The 25,435-nt window shown below is 43.5% G+C and overlaps 1 protein-coding gene across 5 annotated transcripts in view; it reads left to right on the plus strand.

Moving 5' to 3' along the window:
* Positions 1-25,435, plus strand: part of LOC147455071 (uncharacterized) — a 77,360-nt gene that overhangs the window by 39,646 nt on the left and 12,279 nt on the right. For 4 of the 5 annotated variants that reach the window (XM_086513912.1, XM_086513913.1, XM_086513914.1 and 1 more), the window contains one exon: positions 12,293-12,380. The exons of the other annotated variant lie outside the window; for it this stretch is intronic. In XM_086513912.1, coding sequence (XP_086370038.1) covers positions 12,293-12,380 — 88 coding nt within the window. The remainder of the gene's footprint in view (positions 1-12,292; positions 12,381-25,435) is intronic. 5 annotated transcript variants of the gene reach the window in all.

A 25,435-nucleotide genomic window follows, 5' to 3' on the forward strand; every position in this document is an offset into this window, starting at 1 on the left:
GCAATATAGAGAAATACCGAAAGGGGCACCAAGGTTTGTAGCCAATACTCTCTGGGGTGAAATTCCGCCACTCCGTGCCGCGTGTTCTCTCTCTCTCTCTCTCTCTCTCTCTCTCTCAGTTCAGTTGTTATTGAAGTTCTAAAAGTCTGTTTAGTTTGTTCTTTGCTATTGGCACGTGGTGCACGTCTTGTGATAGTGATATCAGAGCATCAATCGTGTGCTTTTCTGAAAGCATACCGGTCCTACCAAAGAGCAGACAAAGCAAACCAGAGACTAATGGAATTTTATTTGAAGATCTTCGTGCCCCGACCCCTGACTTATTAGCCACTCCCACCCTTCATACATCGCGTATCGGGCGCGCTCCCGTCTTCACCGCTCATGTCTTACAGGGCATAAGCCAAAAAGATCACTTTCAACAGAAGGATCCAAGATTTGTTTCGAGTCATTGTTTTTCTCAAAAGCAGTGCCATGCAGATATTGATGTCTATAGCTACCAAGCAACACATGTCCAAGGACTTGGCAAGCTTTCAAGAAAATATTTGCTTGAAGTTGTATGGTTTCTGACATCTTCCTTTGGAGTGCAACTTTTGGCAGAGTGGGGTATCGTGAAATGCTTGCCATGGAAACCCTAACAGATTATATCTTGAAATTTCTCGACATTTCTCAATAGATGTCTCTTCATGAGTTGATGACCTTGGAGGTCCAATGTGATTGCTATGTCTTCGGACTGCCATCGCCGGCAGAGGAACACTATCTGTCCAAGAGTTGATGGACCATGTTGTGGTTGTCTACGACCTTATGGATGGAACCTAACCCTTATTTTTGATGCAGGTTTCAGGATGGAAAGTCAGTCGACTTTTCGAGCTCGACTGATTGTCGAGATTGCTTTTAAGTTTTGAGTTATGTTTGAACTTGTTTGGTGATCTTGTTTGGAATTTGTTTGAAATGGATGGTGTTTGTTTTGAACCTGTTTTGGTGCCGATTTGAAATATTTAACTCTGGTTTTAATATTGGTTTCATTAATTGGTGATTTTTACTCCCAGGTGGAGAAGTGAGAATACTGTTTTGGTATTGTTTGAACCTTGGAACGACGCAGATGGGATGTCTGGGGAGAGTTTTGTTGTATAATAGAAACCTCCGAACGACGGAGACGGGATGTCTGGGGAGCGTTTGGTTGTATGCTTGAAAAATATTGTTGTCGTGACTCCCGTCCTGGACCTGGATGGTTATGCGGGAGGAGTATTAAGAAGTCTGAGCAGTGGTTACTCTCAACATCTTCAAACGACGCAGACTGCGGTCTGGGGTGCGTTTGGTTGTAAAAGGCCTCTATATCTCCCGGCCTGGACCTTTTTAGGTTATGCGGGAGGAGTGATGAGGGAGTCGTTGAATATCTCCTGGCCCGGACCTTATTAGGAGATGCGGGAGGAGGGAGAAGTGTTCATCGGCGACTTTATGTTTCTATGTCTTGTAACATGCATATGTGAGCATTTGTGTTGCATTGTGATGTGCTAATCACTGAATATTCCTAATTGGATGAGATTGCCTGGGTATGTAATTTTAGTGCATCAAGACACCTGTGGAAGATCAGTGCGGTCTGGGTGTGATGGCTAATTTTACTACGGCGGAATATCAAGAGTTCCGATCTGGACGAAAGGAGAAGCCAACTCCTTGATCAAAAGAGGCGAAAAGAGATGCGAACTCCTTAACAAAAAAATGAGCAAACTGATTGTCCCTCGGAATGTCCCTCGGAAATTTTTTGAGCTAACTTGAGTTGTTTTGTAGATATGCTGTAATCGTGGACGATTACTTTCTTTCAAGAAGGGGGGATGTCACAAATTGCTGACATGTGAAAGCTCTGAAGAATGGAGCCAACCTACAGATGCCAGCTGAGGGGCCTAAACCCTAAGAAGAACAAGTAACAGAAGAAGAAGTCCTACCAACTTATGGGGACCCCGTCCGATGGGGCCCCAAGTGACAAAGGAATTCAAATAAAGCTGGACCAAACACACACAAAAGACTTGCGCCAAAAACTGATGACGTGGCAATTGTACGAGTAGTTTCCGAATTTTGCGCTGACAATGCTGACGTGGCAGATTTCCGCATGCACTGACAATGCTGATGTGGTAGTTGTACGGAATTCCGTGATTTACGTTGGCAGCTTTTTGGCATTGCTTTTGGACCAAAAGCTTTTGAGTTTGAAAGCTTTTCATGTAAACTGCTTTTCATAGGCCAAGGGCCTTTAAATATGTGCTAAGGACTCATTCTCTGGCATGCTTCTTGGAGAAGGTGCAGAGCCGGCTTGTCTTGTGTTGATGCAATATAGAGAAATAAAAGGGGCGCCAAGGTTTGGGGCCAATACTCTCTGGGGTGAAATTCCGCCACTCTGTGCTGCGTGTCGTCTCTCTCTCTCTCTCTCTCTCTCTCTCTCTCTCTCTCTCTCTCAGTTTAGTTGTTATTGAAGTGCTAAAAGTCTGTTGAGTTTGTTCTTTTCTATTGGCACGTGGTGCCCGTCTTGTGACATTAGATGTGCACTTGACATCGGCAGCTCATTGAGCCTCTTCTCGGCCATTCCCTCGCCGCATTGAGTTCTCCCATTGCTGTCCATCAACAGCATCATCATCTACATTTTCAGCCCTGTGTAGCGTGACAGATTTGCTGCTTTTTGCTTGCCAGATCTGCGTTTTTGCAGGCAACTTTCAGCCCTTGATTCCTCTCACATGGGTTTTGCCTCAACATATGAGGTGAACTCTGCCTCAAGTAGTGCTCCGTAGAGTTTGGCCATGTTGTGGTAAATCGTGATGGATGGTCCTGTAATTCCCTCGATCCAAGGTGTCACCAATCAACGGGGCTATGGTGTCGGTTGTGTGAATGAAGTGCTTACTTTTTAGTCCTGTGTGGTCAACAAATTTGTAGTGCTATAGTTGGTGTATGGCTCCTGTAACCATATTTGCGGTGAAGAAAGTGGAGATGCTAGGTCGTGGCTCGAATGGCTCTTGGATCAGAGGTTGCCCAAGGACCTCATACCTCCTCTCTGCATCATCATGCCATGCCTCAATGGGTGTGATTGGGCGGGGTTCTCTAAGAGTTCGCCATGCTGTCGCATTATCAATAGTTATGAGTAGGTGGTGAAGCTTAAGCTCCGTTGCCTCCTCGAAAGCACGCTGCTTTTATCATAGGAGGACGACGGCTATATTCTTTCCTCTAGCAATTTTACGTATGCTAAGTTGCTCTTCGCCCCAAGTAAAGGTGTTACTAGGTTGGACACCAAGAGGACAAAATCTTGTATACTTAGAAGACAAAGCTGAAAAGAAACAATGTACACAATGAGCTGGAACGGCTGGCCCTTCCCTCAAACTTTTCTTTATTTATGGGAGGATTGTACATAGTATCGTGCACAACAATGCCAGATTTCTATATCGATGCAAGTGAAAAATTCAGCATCGCAAACAAGTGAATGTCAATGCCAACTCTCCAAGCCGCTTGTTCCTTCTATGTACTCTCTCAAATGCCCACATTCTCCCCCATGTGCTTGCAATTGTCGTCTAAACAAGAAGCCACATCGTTGCAAGCTTGTTGGACAAGAGAATGTCTATGCTAGAGTAGATTGAATGAAGCCTTTGTGATGGAAGTAGTTGAATGGCTGAAATCTTCAATTCGGATGTAGTTCTTTGTGATGAAACTCTTCCATTGTCGACATAGGTTGAGGAGAGAGCTTCCACACGATCTCCATTGAAGGGTGATGGCTGAAATTGCAAGAAAAGTGTTGAAAAACAGAGAATTTAATAATGTAATGGAATGTTTTGATGAAAAACCGCTTCCCCAAGGTAGACATTGTCACAAGTTTGTGATGTGGCATGCCCAACTAGAAGGACTGGCCGAGAGGACAAGGGGTTAGAGTTAATGCAGGGAATAAAGGCACTTTGGCCTATTTCCAGTGTCCGACCGTGTGAACGGGGACTTAAATTAAAAAGTCAAAAAGGTCATCTCAATGTTCATAAGCTAAAGGCAGCCCCAAAATTTAAAGAATTGTGGGCTTCCATAAAACTCAACGAGCTCTCTCTCTCTCTCTCTCTCTCTCTCTCTCTCTACATGGGTGTCACCAGAGGGAGATCTCGAGGATACTAACCTTACACCATCAGTATCTAGAGCAGAGTCATGTACCAGCACCAGGGGATCCAGCATTCCATAGATACCTGAGCAGGCCACCACCGATGTACCACATTCTCTACCCTACATATGTTGCTTGTTTTTAGATACCCTCCCTATCATCTCATGGTGGTATCACCTTGCAGCCCCTAGTTGAGCCTGATGATGCGTGAGCACACCTTGACACGAGGACCCACACTATACATTGTACACCACATGCACCACCCTACCACACCCTTTTGCATAGTATAGGCTCATTTCAGTTTGTACCCTTTTTTTTAATTTTCCGATGCCTAGAGCATCAACACATGTATATGATATTGTCTCATAGGTCGAGTTCGGCCTTTCGAAGACGTTAATAAAGCTTTCTTTCTCTCTCTCTCTCTCTCTCTCTCTCTCTCTCTCTCTCTCTCTCTCTCTCTCTCTCGCGGTGCCCTTGTGCAGCCCTCTTACCTGCGCATACTCTCTCTCTCCTAGCGCTCCGTCTCCTTCCTCTCTCCTTGTGCTAGCAGCCTATAGCCATCGCACTCTTTTTCTCCTCTTCCTCTCGCGAGAAGATCACAGTAGGACCTCACAGTTAAAACTCTTAACCTAGAAGAACTTGAAGATATCGCCGTGGGACCTAAAGGAATTAGGGATTTAAAAACCTAACCCTAACCACTTATGGACATTGAACGATGGGCCTAAAACCCTACAAGACAAAGAACCTCAAAAATTATGTGGGTTGACTTGTTGAAATTTCCATAAATTTGCAATTGAGAGCAGGGCAAATTTGCGCTAGTTTTGGGAGTGAGTTGCTTTTGATGTTGAGTGCTTTTGGAAGAGAGCTTTTGGGGCTATGTTGTTGGGCATCCCTTGTACAGTTTGTAAGAGAGCCCTTGGGGCCAGTCTTCAAAGAGCATGTGGACGAGAGAGAATTGGACCCTCAGGGAGTTGTACCTTGGTGAGGCAATAATAAAGAAATACCGGAAGGGGCACCGGGCTTTGGGGCCAATGCATATGGGGAACTCTGATGGTTCGTGTTGACTCTCTCTCTCTCTCTCTCTCTCTCTCTCTCTCTTCAAGTTCAACTATTTGTAGATTTTGTTCGTATGGTGCTATTAATTTCTTGCTTGGAATGTCGAAACGTGTAACATATATGGCTATGGAAAGCTTCAAAGTGCATATAAACACTGCAAAAACAGAGCCTTAAAAATGCCCTAGAAGCTCAAACTTCCGAATTCTCTTATGAGTAAGTCTTTTTAGACTTGCCACTTGTCAAATTCTCAATTTGGTCAAAGGACTTTAATTTAAGTTCTTTATGTCCAATATAAAAAAGTGCGTGAACACACATTTATCAATGTTCTCAGTGACTTTTTTGGTTGCCGAAGGCTCTAGTCCTAGGATTTCTCATCCCGAAAGGAGGGTTATACCTACCACTTGTTTGCAAGACAGAAAATGTGTCGACAAATGGCAATTTCAAGTGGGCGTTCCCGTTTTCCGAAACTATTGACAACATTCGTGCAAGAAGGGAGCATGCAAAAATTAAGCACACAAGTATATAAATATGCTATGCTGCAACATCGGTATGGATGGTCCTTGTTCATGAGCCTATTGACTAGAGGATGTTCCTGCGCAAGTACACAATCGTTCCAGACCTGCGGAAAGCTTGCACACAAGGCATTTCGGGGCGCTTGCATGTGAAGACAAGTCCCAACGGAAAGCCAAGTCCACCGTTCCGCGCATGAGGTAATATCATTTATTTTCCTCAATGCAAGCATAACATTTGGACCACATAAGTGGCCAAAAGGTGACAAAAGGCTTTGCCTTGAGCCTTTAATTGGTCCATCATAGGAACTGCTATCCTAGCATAATCCTGGATAAATTCACAATTTTAACCTACTATGTTTAGAAAACTCTGAGGTTCTTCCAAATGACTAGGATGAGGCCATCGTATAGTTACATCTACCTTAGTTGTATGACTAGTGTGTCCCAAGTAGTAGATTTGTTTTCTCAAGAGATCATACTTGCTTAATGCTCTCATATTAACTAAAAAACGAGCTTGAGTTTCTGTAAGTGTATTACTTTAGTAACACTATAAACCAAAATGTCATCAAGAAAAACAATGAGAAATTTTCTTGAAGATGGTCATAGTGTATCATCCATAGCAGTCATAAAAGTGGCAAAAGAGTTAGTTAAACCAAAAGAAAAAATAACTCATCATATCCAAATCTTTTATGAAAACCACTCTTTGGAATATTTGGTAAACTTAGACGTATTTGATGATAGCTGGAGCGTAAATCTATCCTAGGGAAATAACAGGCTCCTTTTAGCCTATCACATAGCTCATCTACCCTTGGGAGAGGATATTTGTTGCATTTAAAGCACAGTATTCTACTCACATACGCATAGATCCATCTTTTTTCTCAAGCTACAGCATGACCAGGGTTCAGTTTAGTCAAGTCAGTCTAGAATAGAAAGTGATCTGGCACTTTTGTGAGTCTGTTCGCATATCGTGCATGTCCAGACACTTAGATTAGATGCATATCCTCTGGTTGCACACAACATGATCATCAGATTACAGTCAGAACCCATCAGTAGCATTTTTACAGTGCATAGACCTATTTTCCCTATTTTTGACATTTTTCACTTATTATTTTTAAGTGACTTTTGTTGGGAAACTGGGTAGGGCAAATTGAGTAGTGAAATATATAAGGAAACCTAGCGCTAGCAGTTGTGGCAGAAGAGGCAATAGGAGCACCTTGCTCAACAGGCAACTTCTCAGCAGGACCCCCCCACAGAGGCCTAGCGTTTTTGCAAGAGATAACAGAATCTAGCGTTTTTGGATTCAAGACTAGCCCTGGCGTTTTGCACAGCAGATCAGCTCCGGCGACCATAGTAGACAGCAGATCCCCTAACGTTAGCAGATTCCATAGCAGGAAGACAATTCAGCCCTAGCGTTTTTGAATTGCAGTTCAACCCTTAGCGGTTTGCAGTTTCATCGCGACAAGATCAACAAGAAGCATCAGCGTTTTCAGTTTTCAGCAGTCAGACTCCGCAGTAGAACCCCCGAACCTCGTAGATCTCACCTTCCCGCAGCAGATCCTCGCGGCACGGTCAGATCCTGCATAGTTTGTAGATTCATCCCGGAAAACGCAGAGTTCAGCATCTGCGTTTTCAGCGTGTCATCGTCGCATCGTTGCCATCGACATCGTCATCGAGATAGAGTCATAATTCAGCAGATAAAGATTTGTAGATTTCAGCCATTAGCATTTTCAGATTTCAGCCGTCTCGTCGTCGTCGACATCGTCGGCAAGCCAAGCATTGTAGAGATTGTGCAATCAATAGGATAGACTTCTCTCGCCATCGAGAGAAGGGCCTTGGGAGGAGGGTTTGACAACTATTCTCTTCTCTCTCTATCTCTGAGTCTCAGCACCTTCATTCACAGTGTTCATCCACTTTGTTTGTGATCACTTGCACTCTCTCATTAAAGAACGGAAGGCTCTCCCTTCCCTAAGTAAAATGAACCTTGAGCACAGTTCGGAGCACTCATCTTGAGCAACATTCATTTCCGCTACATCTTGAGCAAATTTCAACATTCATTTCTGCTTTGGCAGTGTTCTGTATCACTCAAGGAAAGAACCACAAGAATATTTTTTGCTTGTTGCGGTTGCACGTAACCCAAGACCTGTTGGGCGTGTCGATTCCTAATCATGTTTTTGAATAGTGACAGGAATCCCAAGAAAGAAGAGCTTGTCCAGCTTCCCCTTGTGCCTCTTTTCACTCATTGAGAGCGGACCGTGCACTTAGCCGCCGGCCAATCGATGTGAGGTGGGAAAAAGCAACCTTGGTGTGAGCGCAAGGCCGCCAAGGGGTGCGTCTGCGGAAAAGAGCAGAACTCGGGTGAAGAGAAGATCCTTCTCCAACATAGATTGCAGGCGAAAAAAGACCCTCAAGAACTCAGAACCTCGAGAACCAAAGAACCTCAAGACCCCCAAGAACCTCAAGACCCACAAGAACCCAAGTTCCTCGTGAACTTAAGAACCCAAGACTTCAGTGGATGGTCATCACCCGAACATGGAGGTGATGAGCATGAGGGTGGTGAAGAAGAATTTTTCCCCACCAGGAGGTTTTTCTGACCCTTCCTCATCTACGCCACGGATTGTACCAAATCCTATGGAGGCTTTGGTCAAGTCGATGATGGACATGATGGCACAGCAAGAAGCGAATCGCTTTGCCTTGGAGCGCAAGCACGAAGCACGCGAAGAACGATGAGCGGCCTTGGAGGCCGATCGTGAGGCACAGAGAGAATTACGCATGCAAGAGTTTGTACGACATGTTCTCGCCTCGAAGTTCGAGCCAACCAAAGATGTTGGTAGTTCATCAAGTGACGCAAGCGGAGATTCGGACTCCAATAACCCAGTCACTGAGAAGATCTAGTTCAGTAAGTATGATGGTAAGATGGATGCTACGATTATTTGTTCTTGGTTGCATCAATTTAATGCTTATTTTGCGACAACTAAGAAGACAGGCAATAGCAAGGTTTTGACGATAGCCATGTACCTTGCGGGTGATGCCATTAATTGGTACCACGCATGGCAAGAGGCACAGTTGGCCGCGCACCTAGAGGAAGCCGAGGATGGCGCATCCCTTTCCTTCAATTGGACCGACTTCCAAGACAAGGTCAAGGCGCGGTTTATGCCCCCACAGTACCTAGCACGGTTGAAGGACGATTGGCGCGGTCTCAAGCAAAATGGTATGCTAGTTATGTCTTTCTGTAATCGTGTTTTGCAGCTCGGCACTCAATTACGAAAATCGGATGCGGAGCGCAAGGAGGCATTCCTTTATGGATTGGACGAGTATATCAAGTATGATGTCGAGGTGCTCGATCCAATCGATCTCAACAAGGCGGTAGTGATTGCTCTTGCACAGGAGATGAAGCACAACAAGGGAAAGCCTAAGGAGAACAAGACTTTGACAAGTATCTCTCAGAATCCTCAGAACGGTAAGACTAGTAAGAACGTTAACTCTTCTAACCAATCTTCCAACAGTCTCTCAGAAATGAATATCAATGTGAACCTAAGGGTAAGGCTAACACAATTGCTAAACCTAAGCTCACTCCAGATGAAAAGGTAGGGCAAGGAATTTTAGGAGGATACATCACGTCGGAAGAGCAAAGCACTTGTTCTAAGGAAGGTCGTTGTTTTCATTGTCACATTAAGGGTCACATAAAAAGAACATGTCCTAAGCTTGACTCTAATGAATCTAAAGAATCCACAGAACCCATTTCCCCTGTCAATGCAATAAATGACAACACGAGTGTGCCCCAAGTTTCTCATGACCCTCCCATTGATGAGTCTCTCATTAAATGTTATGGTCATATGACGGGGCAGTGTTTTGTCATATTGTTTGACCCAGGCAGTATGCATGATGTGATTAGTCCTCTCTTGTTGAGAGAGCCCGCCTAGAGGTTAGTCAGAAATCTCCTCTCGAGGTCTTTGGCTTCGCTCCCAGTATGGACTCTCTCAACATGAAAGAGTGCCTTGATGTGTTGTTTACAGATCAACAAACTGCTTTCCGTAGAAAATTTTCAGTCTCTCCTCTCTGAGGATGTGATATGATTTTGGGCATTCGATGGTTTCGGATTTAAAGCACAGTATTCTACTCACATATGCATAGATCCATCTTTTTCTCAAGCTACAGCATGACCGGGGTTCAGTTTAGTCAAGTCAGTCTACAATAGGAAGTGATCTGGCACTTTTGTGAGTCTGTTCGCAGATCGTGCATGTCCAGACACGTAGATTAGATGCATATCCTCTGGTTGCACACAACATGATCATCAGATTACAGTCAGAACCCATCAATAGCATTTTTACAGTGCATAGACCTATTTTCCCTATTTTTGACATATTTCACTTATTATTTTTAAGTGACTTTTGTTGGGAAACTGGGTAGGGCAAATTGAGTAGTGAAATATATAAGGAAACCTAGCGCTAGCAGTTCTGGCAGAAGAGGCAGCAGGAGCACCTTGCTCAACAGGCAACTTCTCAGCAGGACCCCCACAGAGGCCTAGCGTTTTTGCAAGAGACGACAGAATCTAGCGTTTTTGGATTCAAGACCAGCCCTGGCGTTTTGTACAGCAGAGCAGCTCCGGCGACCACAGTAGACAGAAGATCCCCTAGCGTTAGCAGATTCCATAGCAGGAAGACAATTCAGCCCTAGCGTTTTTGAATTGTAGTTCAACCCTTAGCGGTTTGCAGTTTCATCGCGACAAGATCAACAAGAAGCATCAGCGTTTTCAGTTTTCAGCAGTGAGATTCCGCAGTAGAACCCCCGAACCTCGCAGATCTCACCTTCCCGCATCAGATCCTCATGGCACGGTCAGATCCCGCATAGTTTGCAGATTCATCCCGGAAAACGCAGATTTCAGCATCTGCGTTTTCAGCGCGTCATCGTCTCATCGCGCCATCGACATCGTCATCGACATAGAGTCATAATTCTGCAGATAAAGATTTGCAGATTTCAGCCATTAGCATTTTCAGATTTCAGCCGTCTCGTCGTCGTCCTCATTGCCGGCAAGCCAAGCATTGTAGAGATTGTGCAATCAATAGAATAGACTTCTCTCGCCATCGAGAGAAGGGCCTTGGGAGGAGGAGGGTTTGACAACTTCCTGGTGTCGTATTCTCTTCTCTCTCTATCACTCAGTCTCAGCACCTTCATTCAGAGTGTTCATCCACTTTGTTTTTGATCACTTGCACTCTCTCATTAAAGAACGAAAGGCTTTCCCTTCCCTTAGTAAAAGGAACCTTGAGCACAGTTCGGAGCACTCATCTTGAGCAAAGTTCAACATTCATTTCCGTTGCACGTTACATTGGCTGCATGAAAACACGGCTTAAGTAATCGGCAAGCTGCCATTCTACTTCCATGGCTTCGGGATGACTAAAGGGTGCAGGCTACTTAGCTCTTTTGAGAGCAAATATCCCCGCAAGGATTTGTTTATTGCATGCAACAGTTTTTCGACACCAGTTTGTGCGTGATTTTTCTTATACATTGAGCTACGGTTACTCCCTATTGTACATTGTGTGGAGCCATTTTTTGGCATTTTTTGCAGTTTTCTTGGCCATTTTTGAGTCTCGGACCGAAAGAGCACTTTCTGAGACTGTCGCTAGTCTTGAGTCTGCTTAGCCTTTTGGAGGGCCGTTTGCATGAGGTTTTCTTGAGATGGGGTGTTCTCGAATGTTGGGATACTTTTGATGATACCAGTGCTGAAGTACTAGGAAAAACATGATGATATTCTTGTATTAGTTGCTGGAGCTGATGTGTAGCGTGTTTAGAAACAATTTGCTTAAAGTGTTGTTGAGAAGTCATAGAGAGAGAACAAGAGTGTCGCTGAGGAATTTCCTTGATTTAAAGACACATTGTCACCTTCACTTAAAAGAAGGGAAATCCGAGAGAGCATGAGGCAAAGGATACCACAAAATGACTTATTCTATTTCATTGCTGTCATACAACTCACAAAGTGCAAGCATAAAATGCATGTTTATCTAGCTAGCTCCATTTGGTACCATATGCAGGTGTAGGATATCTTAATGGGAGGGTAGGGAGTGAAAGGCCCACAAAGAATAGCTTTGGAATATGAGAACGTGCAATCCATCCGGACCGGATGGTGTGGCTTGATCTCTCTAATTCCCTTGTATTGCCTCGGGGTAAGATATCCGTTTGCAGAGGAGATGTTAGTGTGTAGTACCTCTCTGTATCGATCTAGATTACTATGTCAACTTTACTATTCAATTACTCTAGTTGATGATACCTCAATGTTTGGTTGCTTGAAGTGCATTGAAATTTTGAATTGGACTTGATATGAGCTATCAATTTTGCGGAAACCATTTAGCTCGTTATAATTTCTTGAAAACTTCATATGTTTCAAGGCATGGTCACCTCCTTTGGCTGTATAATTTTTCAAACCTATGTTTTTTTATTGATCAGGATATTCCTTTAGTTTAGATCCATAGAGATGATAAGCTTGTAACGTATGTAAAGGTTTTTGTGGTCAAAGCTAGGAAAAGGCCATTCCAGGTCTTTGAAGTCCTCAAGAAATCATGTGTCATGTAAATGTTGAAAGGTTTTGTTCTATCATATATGAAATTTTTTGTGTTATTGAAAGCAGATGGAGGGAACCAAAAACAGCATATTGTATTGCGGTACGATAGTACTTGGAAGACAGCTTTCATTCATTATTGTGCTGATAATCTTGGGTATGTGCATCCTCGTAACTTGCATCAAATGTTTCCTCAAGGTTGGGCATAGTTTTTAACTAAGAGGATGGAACCAGGTTAAAAGCTGTATATTTGTAACATTGAGATATTGTAAGGTCTTGGGGCTGGCTTTTGGAAGAACATAATATATTTAACACAGGGTCTATGCAAAGAGTGCTTAGTAATCCACTGGTGTCTGACTTGAGATACCATAAGAGAACCTTTGAATGCCTTCATGTGTTTGAGTTTTTCTTGTAAGGTGTAACCTGCAAAGTAAATTATCTTGACCCTCAAGTGAGGATTCGTTGCCATTGTGTTCTAGAATGTGAATGCTCTGCACATGAGCGGGGCTATGGGTCACGTAGCTCTTTTGCAAACACCTGGTTCCTCAGTTGGATGTACTATTGGTGCAAGAGATTTGCTCATGTAGAAAGATGTAGGAAGTTGCCTCCTGGCAACCCATATACCTCTTGGCTGCAGGAGCTATGTTTCACAGTGGTGGTGTTTACATGTCCATGGGATGTCATTAGGTCCCCTGTGAAAGCGCCATGACACTCCTGTCAGCGGAAGAGGGATATGGGTCTCCTTACATATTACCCATGTGCTCCTAGGCCTTATGTTGCTCTCTGCACAGATGAATTGGAGGCTGTGGATATTTTCTGACATGAGATTTCATACTGGAGCAGGATATGATCAGCTTTTCTTCATGGTGTGATCGACTGAGGTGTCGCATCTGGCATCATTCTCTTGAGGACGGGTTCTTTAATTTTTTTTTTGGGGCATTCCACAGACAGGGTGGCTGCTCAATAGAATGTCGTGATTGTTCTATCCTGATGTTTGGGGACAATGATTATGTGTGCCTGTTCCTTGGTGCATATGGTCTTGCCACCCCTTCAGTACTGGAACAAAGAATATGACATTTTTGGATTCTAGTGAGTACTTGTCATTTCTTATCGATGAGCTTCACAACATCCTCTCGAAACATCCTTGACAAAATTTGCCTATTTTGCAGAACTTCCAAAAGCTTTGAATTACATGCTACCGCCATTGCTGCCTTAGGGTTTTATCCTCCGGCACCAGATAGTGAAAGACTTTCTTCTTGACAGTCTATAGAAGCTTCTATTCAATTGGGGGGAGTTTTTCGTTAGATGGTTGCAACACCTGATTTTGCACCATCTTTGCTGCCATCTCCTCCACCGCCTCTTGTGTTTTATAGTTGGAAACCATATGCATATCCCTATTATTCACCACTGGTTCTTGCAGTTTCTCTACCTAAGGACTTCAAAGATGGTGGATCTATAGTAAAATTTGTCATTTTTTTTCGGGAGTGAAAGACGGGAAGAAAGCACGTAGTTTCTTCAGCAGTTTGACAACATCTATTTACTCAGGAACGACACAAAAGAATCCAAAATTTCTTGAGCATTCACTTTTCTTAAACGCTATGAAGTGAAATTCTTTATTCACAGAGCCTCGTGCTCCAAGGACTCGGCAAGCTTTCAAGAATATTCAAGCTTGAAGTTACCTGACCTCCTTATTTGAAGTTTAACTTCTGACAGAAAGGGGTAATTTGAAAATGCTGGGCACTGAAACCATGGAAGGTTAGAATCAGAAAATTTTCGGACATCGATCTTTCTGTCTCTTTCTTCGAAATGTTAACCTCGGAGGACCAATGTGCACGCTACACTATCGGATCACCGTCTCCACTTCACAAATATTGTCTGGACCATGCTGTTGTTGGGTACAAACTATTGCAGGGAAGACTGGAATTTACAACAGAACACAAAGCAGCTCCTAAAGAAAATCCTTCAGCCATGATGTTCTAATTCAAAGGATTCTTGTGACACTTTGACTCCACTTGCACGATCTTGCCTTACTGCTCGTCAACGAGAAACTCTTCAACAAGAAGGTAGGCGCTTCGAACATTTCTAGATGGGACCCACTTCCTATGTTTGTCCACACATAGGGGATAAAACTCCTGAGCAACCTCCCGCCAAGAAGGCCTGAACCACAGTCCGGAATTGTTTAAGATATTTATGCATTAACTACAGCTGATGCGTCTAATATATTATGCTGAGCCCGTGGAAAGATTTGTGGCCTCAAAGCACTCATCTTCTTTGATCTCAGAGCCATTAAAAGTTTCATCCATCCAGAATTTCTAAAAACATGGATTTTAAGTACAAGTTTGCTGGAGGCATAGAGGCAGAGCTAGCTACTAGAGATACCAATATAGTTATTCCTCTTATTGGTACCCGACCTGCCACCATTCAAGGGTACCGTGGCAAGGCTGACTTTCACATTATGGAGTGGGGACACTGTGACACACTTTTGGGAATGCCTTGGCATCATCAAAATGATGCTACCAGTTATATCCACAGCATAACCATCACTTTGAACCAAGACGGCAAGGCTGTCGTCTTTCGAGTTCGACTTACAAAACCTAACCCATAATGATTTTTGCTATTGTTTTTGTATTTAGAGAGTTTTGGGACTTGTTTGAAATAGAGTATATCTTCTTTGAACGTGTTTTGGTGCCAATTGAACTTGTTTAGTTCTGGTTGCAATGCTAGTTTCAATGTTGTTTGATGGACCTTTTAAGCGGCGTAGACTACGGTCTGGGGAATGTTTAGTTGTAAATGGAAGCCTTTGAGTGGCGCAAACGGCGGCCTGGGGATCATTTAGTTGTATTTGCTTTGTACGAGCAGACTGCGGTCTGAGCACTGTCCAGATGTGTTTTGTGATTGTTTATGTGCATTCTATGCCATTCGCAAAGCATTTTGTGAAGGATATGTTTTTGTGCATTTTTGATGAGATAGATTGGGGGTGTGGCATAGTTATGGGAAACGGGAAACGGATTCCGGAACGTTTTTTTTTGAAATGGGGGAAATGGGAAACACCACATGATTGGGAGGGGGAATTCGGAAGTAAGAGCAATTAACCAATAGAGAGATTGATACAAAGTAGATGATACAACTAAACGATTGCACTGTGCGTAGAAGACAGAAGAATGAGACTATCACACAAGCAAAAACCTCATACATTACCAGCCATGACGAATCTGATACAACAAGACATGACAAAAGGAGATTGAAAAACTTAAACCTAAAATGCAAACCCACAGTCTTTCATATGTTAAGGTCCAAGGAACACTGATGGTGTGTATCTTCATTTTGAGACGACTCCTCATCTATTTCATTTCCCCTTCCCCTTGAGCTGTAGGGAAATGGCAAGGGAACGGGATTCCCTCATGGGGAAACACGTTTCTCTGTCGTCTCCCCAGAAAGGGAACGTCTCTTTTGGGGAAACATGTTTCTCTATTTTTTCCGGGCGTAAACCACCCCCCCCCCCCCCCCCCCCCCCCCCCCCCCCCCCCCCCCCCCCCAACACACACACACACACACAAAAAAAAAAAAGGAAAGAAAAATGGAGTTTCTCCCCTTCCCATAACTATGGTATGTGGTCTTAGTGCATCTAGACATCCTTGAGAAATTAGTGTTATCCGGGTGTGATCGCTAATATTGCTATGCGCAAATATTAAGAGTTTTGATGAGGATGAGATGATTGGATAGAAATCTTATTGTGGAACTGTATGGTGTAATGGATGCTAGAGAACGTGCTGTCTAGTCTTGATGATCATTGGCATGTATACATGAAGGTAAAGTTGCGGGCGATTACTCTTCTTTTAAGAGGGGGGTATGTCACAAAGTGATGACGTGGTATATTGATTGGAAATGATGACATGGCATACTCTACGGACCCGCAAAATGTGCCGCGATTTATGGATGCTAATGTGGCCGTTTGGCCGCAAGTTTGGTTATAAATAAGGATCTATTTATTAATAAGTGACATCAGCATTATCAAATTAGCCAAGTTGTGGAGTGCGTTCTAGCATTATTTTTAATTGATCTATTTTTCAATAAGTGACATCAGCATCATTAAATTAGCCAAGTCGTGGGGTGCGTTCTAGCATTATTTTTGCTCGACCCAGCTTTTTTTCTCATATAGGTGACCTTTGGCATCACCTCTCTAGACACATCTAGTACCCGCAGTACAAGTACACGAAGTACAACCACATTCAACGTTTTTGAGCGAGCAGCCATCGCCAACTTCAGCAATAGAATCAGCCCAGCGTTTTCCAATTTCAGCCCTAGCCTCGTCATGACTTGTCAGTTTTGCAGATCCAAGTCAAATCAGCCCAACCTTTTCAGTTTTCAGCCCTTAGCCTCGCAGATCCCAACACCAACCACAAGATCGCATCAGCATCTCATCATCCAGTTCCATTGTATCAACATTTGTGCAATTTAAAGCAAATACCTCCCTAGCGATAGAGTGGGGGGCCCTTGGAGGGGGGTTCGGGATCCCCTCTGGTGTTAGTCTTCTTTCTCTCTCTATCACTCTTAGAACCTTCACTCACAGTATCTCTCTCCTCTCTCATAGTCTTTGCACATCTCTCTCATGAAATAATAGGAACCTTGAGTACTCATTGAGCACTCATCGTGAGTTATCACCATAAATCACTTCTGCTGCACATTATAAAGCTCTTTGGCAATGTTTGGTATCATAACTCAAGGAAAGAACCTAAAGAACCTCTCTCATTTAAATAAATAAATAAATCAAAGAATCTTCGTGTCCCTGGCTCGAACTTATTAGCCACTTCCACTCTTAGTCCATCGCGCATCATGCGTGCTTGCATCTTCATCGTTCTGTCTTAAGGGCCATGAAGCCATAAGGAACCACAAATTTTTTTGCTTGTTTGAGATTGCACGTAACCCAAGACCACTTGGACGTGTCAATCTCTCTAATCTATGTTTTTGAAGAGTGATTGGTAACCTAGAAAAAAAGGGCTTGTCTAGCCTCCCCTCATTCCTCTTTTCCACTCATTGAGAGCGGACCTTGCACATTGCGGCAGGCCAATCAACATGAGGTGAGAGAAAGGAACCTTGGTGTGCACTGCGCCCGCAAGCTTGGGTGCGAGAAAAGCCTTCATAAAAGTAGGTTGCAAGCAGTACCAAGTACCAAGAACCCCAAGTACCTAAGGACCTGAAGTACCAAGAACCCCAAGTACCCAAGTACCCCAAGAACCCAAGTACCCCTCAAGTACTCAGTGCGTGGTCATCACTAGAAGCGGGAATGATACTTTACATGAAGGTGATGAGAGTGGAATTTGAGAAGAAGAAATCCCTACACCAAGAGGACTGTCCCAAATCTTCCTCCATCCCCATCCCGGCCATGGATTGCACTAAGCTGAGTGGAGGCTTTGATAAATCCCATGATGGAGATTATGCTAGAGCAAGATGCTCAGTGGGCCGTAGTGGAAAGGGAAAGAATGGATTTAGAGAGCGAATGTGAAGCTCTACGTATAGCTGTTGAAGAAAGAGGGTAGCTATGGAGCAATAGCGTGAGGCCCAGAGAGACCAATGCATGCAAGAGTTGGTCAATCAATTCCTCTCCTCGAGGGTCGATCCTTCCAAAGAGACCGGCGAGCCATCACGCACCTCAAGTAGAGATGAAGACTCCAACCACCCAGTCTCTAAGAAGCTGACTTTTAGTAAGTATGATGGACGCTTTGTGATTTATGCTTGGTTGCATCAATTTAATGCATACTTTGCGACTAACAAGAAGAACAATAACAATAAAGTGTTGATAGCCGCCATGTGTTTGTTGGGTGATACCATTAATTGGTATCAAGCCTAGCCAGAGGCACAAATAGTTGCGCACCGAGCATGCCGCGGAGGCCGTATTCTTGTCTTACAGTTGGGTTGACTTTTAAATCAAGCTCAAGGATCGCTTTATGCCAACGTAATACGATTGATTGAAAGAGGATAGGAGAGAGTTCAAGCCAAAGGGAACTCTGCCGTTATGTCTTTCTCTATTCGTATTTTGCAAATAGGTGTTCGATTGTGTAAGTCGGATGAGGATTGCAAGGAGATTTTCCTTTTTGGTTTGGATGAGTACATCAATATGATGTGAAAGCCCTACGACCCATTGACTACAATGGCACCGTCAGAATCACCCTCGAGCAAGAAATGAAGCACAACAAAGGTAAGCCTAAGGAGAACAAGTCTTGTACCTGTTAGTATACTTGCAATGCCCACCTGTCAGTTTTGCCACCACAATATATGTTGGACAGTTTGTAAGGCCCCCACATGAGGACAAGCCAATAGTGCACATATATTTGGTGGATTCCAACTTTGCATGCTGATGAGATCTTTATTTGTGATCGTGGATGGTACGGAATATCTTGGCCGGACGACGGCCAGAAGGTAATCGGAAACGGCCAACCAGTGGCCGGTGCCCGTGGTCTTTGACTGGTGGCCGGTGGACGGCCGGTGGTCGAGTTCTAGGCGAACTTGTCTACCCAAGAGCTGTTACACATGGGCGCGTAGGAGAGTTCTAGTTGGACTTGGTTACACAAGGACGGCCACACACATGGACGCATGATCGAGTTCTACTTGGACTTGGCTATCTAAGGGTGGCTACCCATGGGCGTTTAGAGGTTCCCTTTCATCTGAGCCATTATACACTAGAGGTGCAACACACAAACACATCCTTATTGAAGGATAGGTAGCCCCTTGTATTTCTTACTTGCTCTAGTTGTCTAAATCGCCATATAAGTTCTACCTTGAGAGCGCATGGGTGGATGACGCCATCACTTTGTAATAAGTACAAATCAAATTTTTGATTTACGACTAATCTACTTTGCATCCTATCTCTCTCTACTCTCCTTGCTACTAGATCCTATTGTATTCCGCATTTCTTACAGTACTGTGTAGAACCAACAGAGTCAGCAGAACGGTAAGGAGCACATTACCTCTTCTTCTCAATCTTCCACTATACCTAAAACAAAGAATTCTTCACGTAACAGTGATAATAAAGAAAGATTAAAACTTAGGAAATCCCTAAGTTGACACTTGATGAAAAATCTGCTCAGAAATAGGAGGAGCTTGGTTAGTCTTGAAGAACGAACCAAGTATGGAAAAGAAGGTGGGTGTTTTAAGTGTCACATTAAAGGTCACACGAAAAGAGTTCTTAAGAACGAACTCACAAAAGAACCTACAAAACCCACATCTTCTGTTAGTATCATAAACGAGCAAACTAATGTGCCCAAAGTTTCTAATGATCATCTAGATGAGTCTCTCATGAAGTATTATGGTCATCTGAATGTTTTGTACATTGTGATCTTGTTTGATCCTAGCAGTATACATGATGTGATTAGTGAATCTCTTGTGAAGAGAGCACGTTTAGGTGCTATTCTAGTGGATCCCATTCTGGTCTCCAGATTTGCTTCTGGAATGAACTCTCACGCATATCCTAGTGTGCTTGTCTCTGTTCAACAAGTATCTTTACGTTGCAAGTTTGTTGTTTCTTCTCTTGTTGGATGTGATAGGATTTTTGGAATAAAGTGGTTATTGAGTTTGATCCACAAGTTAATTGGAAAGAAAACTCTCTCTCTCTCTCTCTCTCTGTGTCTGGGATACTACTAGAGACCGATATGCTCGACTGCCCCTTGAGTCTTCCAGACAATTAGCTCTTCAGGGGGACACTTCATGCCGGTATGCACAAATGACATCATGGTTTCAGACGCATGGTTTCACCATGGATAGGCTACCCCCTTTCCAGTACTCTCTTCAAGCACTCTCGATGTCTCTTACACGCGTGGAGATTACTAGACTCATTCGTCAGGACCTGATCTAGCTGGATACCAGGAGGACATGGATAGAGCCGCCACAGGAGTTGGGCACGACGATGGCTTTCTATAGAGGGAATCTTCTCCACCTCATAGGAGAGATGGGTTTGTGATTCGACCCAGCTACATGGACACACAGATGTCTCATGGTTTGCGGTGTGCCATTGGTCAGATACGCACATCCTCACATCAGCTGGAGATTGAGACTCGTAGATTTAGAGGGATACCAGTAGACAACAGGATATGCCGCTTATGCCAGTTAGAGCCAAAGACAGAGCTACATTACATATGAGATAAAGCTACATTACATATGTCATTGCACAATGTACTATGAGATACGGGGCTGTTTCCATTGCTTATTCAGAGAAGGTTTCGGTCCTTCCTCTAGGGTAAAGAGTTATGAGGATCAGAGATGTCTTGGGCTATATCTACTTGAGTTACACAGATATAGAGACACTTTACTGGGGAGAGTTAGAGAGAGATAGTCCCAGAGACAGATTACAGATTTTTTTTTCACTAGATATGGGACAGCAAGAGGAGCAGCCATCATTGTAGAGCTCGGTCTACACTCATTCGACCACTACCGGCACTCTCATCGACCGAGCATTGGAGCTACGGAGATCGAGACGGTCACGATCGAGGAGAGGAGAGGATTCGAGCCATACTCTCTCGATATCCAGAGTGCAGATGAGGATGATTCTAGTAGTAGCATCTAGTTCTTTTGTACCCAGACATGGTATTAGATTCACCATTTTGTAACAAATTGGTCTCATATGTCATTTTGGCCTTTTGAAGACGTTAATATAACATTTCATTTCATTTCATTTCATCTCTCTCTCTCTATCTCATAGGTCACTTTGGCCTTTTGAAGACGTTAATATAACATTTCATTTCATCTCTCTCTCTCTCTCTCTCTCTCTCTCTCTCTCTCTCTCTAAGGTGCCATGGCCATTCACTGCAAGTAGAGTATTGCTCCCGTCATTTATATCTCACTCTCATGTTTTGAAAGAGGAGAAAACACGCAGTGTAGTAGTATCTCTCAGTACACAGTCAAATAGTTCCAAAAAGAATTAGTCATTGCATGATAAGGACCTCTCTTTGTCGTCCCATTCTCTAAAGCACAAGAAGCATTTTTTTGTTATGTTAGAGATTTTAGTGTCAGTATTGAACATCAAGCCCTCAAGTGGCTTTAGTCCGTACTACCTCCTGCGCCTCAAGCTAGATGGCCTCCCTATGTAGAGTAATTTGGTGGCTCCTAGTAAAGCGAACCCAATTGCAGCTGCATTCAATCATGAAGGATAAGTCTTGGCTCTCCAATCGAGGTCCAAAGTACCCATTCAGGAAGTATCTTTTCTTCACATGAAAAGTCGGTATGCATTTTTCGAGTCTCTCATTCGTGATAGAAAGTCTCTTGTATTATCGTCGCTATCATTATGTGTTACCTTCTCATATGGAAGCCATATTTCATGATGCACATAACTTGCTCACGAGTGAGCACAAAGGTATAAAGATCATGTTCGAAAAGGTAGAAAGTTTGCGTTCAAGGAATACAGTGTTTTCACCATTGTTTGTTGTGTCAAAACGTGTTGCATGCTCTTGGAAGTTGGTAGACACAGTCACATCACAAGCATTAGCACGATTATCCATCAAGGATTGGTATTTGCTTTGTGGTTTACGAGAGTCGATTGTTTTAGGTAGAAAATCAAGTTTAAATCACATTTTTGGCAAGCACTCTTTGAAAAGTTTGGCTCTCCGTCACTTTTTTCATCTGCATTGCATCCATGATCTCTTAGGATGCATAGTCCATTTCCAGTCACTAGAACAAACAAAGGAAGTTGAGATCTTCCTACAACGTTAAAATTCTCTTCTTCGCGCGTGCGTGTGTGCGGGTGTGTTATTTGCAAAAAAATTGGGCAAAATTCGAGTGTGTGTGCCCATCCAAGACCACTTGATTTCTAATGTTTGATGGTCAATTGGGACATAAGAAGAGGAAAATGGTATAACCTTTCTGTCGCCGAAGTGTGGTAGATTAGTTATGCCATTTCCTGGTCTTGAGTTCAACTCTTGTCGGATAGAATTTTGAGGTCTCTCGCATAGACCTATTTTCCCTATTTTAGCCAATTTTCACTTATTACTTTTAAGTGACTTTTGTTGGGAACTAGGTAGGGCAATTTTGATAAGCAAGTACATAAGAAACCTAGCGCTAGCACTTTTTGGCAGAAGAGGCAGCAGGGACTTGACATCCAATAGTGCACCTTCTCAGCAAGACCCCCCCCTCCCCCCCGGGACGGATGACTTAGCGGTTTCAGCCAAGAACAGCTTGCGTTTTCTTCAACTTTGTAGATCTCCTAGTGTTTTGCATTTGTAACAGCCTGGCTATAGGAGACAGATCAAGATCATTAGCGTTTTTGTAGCAGGACACACATCAGTCCTAGCGTTTTTGAATTTGCAGAACATCTTAGCGTTTTGCAGATCGTCCGCGACAAAGTCAGCCTTTGCATCAGCGTTTTCAGTTTTTAGCATCAAGACTCCGCAATAGAACCCCCAAACCTCGCAGATCTCACCTTCTCGCAGCAGATCCTCGCCGCACGCCGCACGGTCAGATCAACAAGCGTTTATTGTTTCAGCCCGAAAAACGCAGATTTCAGCATCTGCGTTTTCAGCGCGTCGTCATCGCATCGTCATCATCGCCGTCGTCATCGACATAGAGTCAGAGGCAGGTAAAGATTTGCAGATTTCAGCCATTAGCGTTTTCAGATTTCAGCCCGGTCTTGTCGTCAGTCCTAGCGTTTGTGATTTTGCAGAACATCTTAGCGTTTTGCAGATCCTCCGTGACAAAGTCAGCCTTTGCATCAGCATTTTCAGTTTTTAGCATCAAGACTCCGCAGTAGACCCTCGAACCTCGCAGATCTCACCTTCCCGCACCAGATCCTCGTCGCACGGTCAGAGCAACGAGCATTTACAGTTTCAGCCCAGAAAACGCAGATTTCAGCATCTGTGTTTTCAGCGCATCGTCGTCGCATCGTCATCATCGACATAGAGTCAGAAGCAGATAAAGATTTGCAGATTTCAGCCATTAGCGTTTTCAGATTTCAGCCCGTCTCGTCGTTGTCCTCATCGTCGTCGACATCGTCGGCAAGTTCAAAGCATCGTCGGCAATCAATAGCATTAGACCTCTCTCGTGATAGAGAGTGGGGCCTTCGGAGAAGGGTTTTGACAACATTCTGGTGTTGTATTCTTCTCTCTCTATCTCTCAGTCTCAGCACCTTCATTCACAGTGTTTGCTTCTTTGTTTTATCATTTACACTCTCTTACTAAAGGAATGGAAGGCTCTGCCTTTTGTAAGTAAAAGGAACCTTGAGCACAGTTCGGAGCACTCATCTTGAGCAACGTTCAACATTCACTTCCGTTGCACCTTACATTGGTATCAGAGCTTTGGCAGTGTTTTGTATCACTCAAAGAAAGAATCACAATTTTTTTTTTTGCTTGTTGCGGTCGCACGTAACCCAAGTCCTCTTGGGCGTGTTGATTCCTAATCATGTTTTTGAAGAGTGACAGGAAACCCAAGAAAGAAGGCGACCGAAGAAAGACGAGCGGCCTTGGCGGCCGAGCGTGAGATACAAAGAGACTTATGCATGCAAGAGTTGGTCCAACAACCCTGTCATAGAGAAGATCACGTTCAGTAAGTATGATGGTAAGCTGGATGCTACGATTATTCATTCTTGGTTGCATCAATTTAACGCTTATTTTGCGACAACTAAGAAGACAGGAAATAGCAAGGTTTTGATGGCAGCTATGTACCTTGCCGGTGATGCCATTAATTGGTACCACGCATGGCAAGAGGCACAGTTGACCACGCACCTAGAGGAAGTCGAGGAAGGCACGCCTCTTTCCTTCCATTGGGCCGACTTCCAAGACAGGCTCAAGGCGCGGTTTATGCCACCACAGTACCTCGCACGGTTGAAAGAGGATTGGGGAAGTCTCAAGCAAAATGGTGTGCTAGTTATGTTTTTCTCTAATCTTGTTTTGCAGCTCGGAACCCATTTACGTAAATCGGATGATTAGCGCAAGGAGGCTTTCATTTTCGGATTGGACGACTATATCAGGTTTGATGTCAAAGTCCTCGATCCAATCGATCTCGACAAGGCGGTAGTGATTGCTCTCGCACAGGAGATGAAGCACAACAAGGGAAAGCCTAAGGAAAACAAGACTTCTACAAGTACCACTCAGATTCCTTAGAAAGGTAAGAACGGTAAGAATGGTGAGAACGGTAACTCTTCTAACCAATCTTCCAATAGTCTCTCAGAAAAGAATTCTTGAAATGAACCTAAGGGTAAAGCTAACACAATTGCTAAACCTAAGCTCACTCCAAATGAAAAGGCGGAACAAGGGATTTTAGGAGGATACATCACGTCGGAAGAACAAAGCATTTATTCTAAGGAAGGTGGTTGTTTTCATTGTCACATCAAAAAGAACATGTCGTAAGCTTGACTCTAATGAATCTAAAGAACCCACAGAACCCACTTCCTTTGTCAATGGAATAAATGAGAACACGAGTGTGGCCCAAGTTTATCATGATCCTTCCATTGATGAGTCTCTCAGTAAGTGTTATGGTCATGTGAAGGGTCAACGTTTTGTCATATTGTTTGACCCAGACAGTATGCATGATTTGGTTACTGACTCTCTTGTCGAAAGAGCCCGCTTGGAGGTTAGCAAGAAATTTCCTTTCGAGATGTCATGCTTCTCTTTCGATATGGACTTTCTCATCACGCAAGAGTACCTGATGTTTTGTTCACTGTTCAACAATCCTCCTTCCGCAGAAAATTTGTTGTCTCTTCTCTTTCAGGATGTGATATGCTTTTGGGCATTCGATGGTTTCATGAGCATAACCCTCTCATTGATTGGGCGGAAAATACGTTCATTTTCAATGCCAAAAGTGACTCTCATCACGCAAGAGTACCTGATGTTTTGTTATCTGTTCAACAATCGTCCTTCCGTAGAAAATTTGTAGTCTCTTCTCTTTCAGGATGTGATATGCTTTTGGGCATTCGATGGTTTCATGAGCATAACCCTCTCATTGATTGGGCGGAAAATACGTTCATTTTCAATGCCAAAAGTGACTCTCCCATTGTCATTCGTGGAGAGCAAGTTATTCATTCTTCATCTTTCATTTCTAATATGCAGGCGAAGATTGAAAAGAATGCGGAGAAGGAGACTCTCTCAGTCTCTTCTTTTCCAAAGCATGACACACATGATTTGCATGATAATGATAAGCGTGATCATTTACATGATAAAGATGTGATTATTCACGAGAATGATGATTTGCATGATCAAGATGTGATTATTCACGAGCATGATGATTTGCAGGATA

Source organism: Adiantum capillus-veneris, chromosome 6 (assembly GCF_014529385.1).
Source record: "Adiantum capillus-veneris isolate H3 chromosome 6, ASM1452938v2, whole genome shotgun sequence".
Taxonomy (NCBI): Eukaryota; Viridiplantae; Streptophyta; class Polypodiopsida; order Polypodiales; family Pteridaceae; genus Adiantum; species Adiantum capillus-veneris.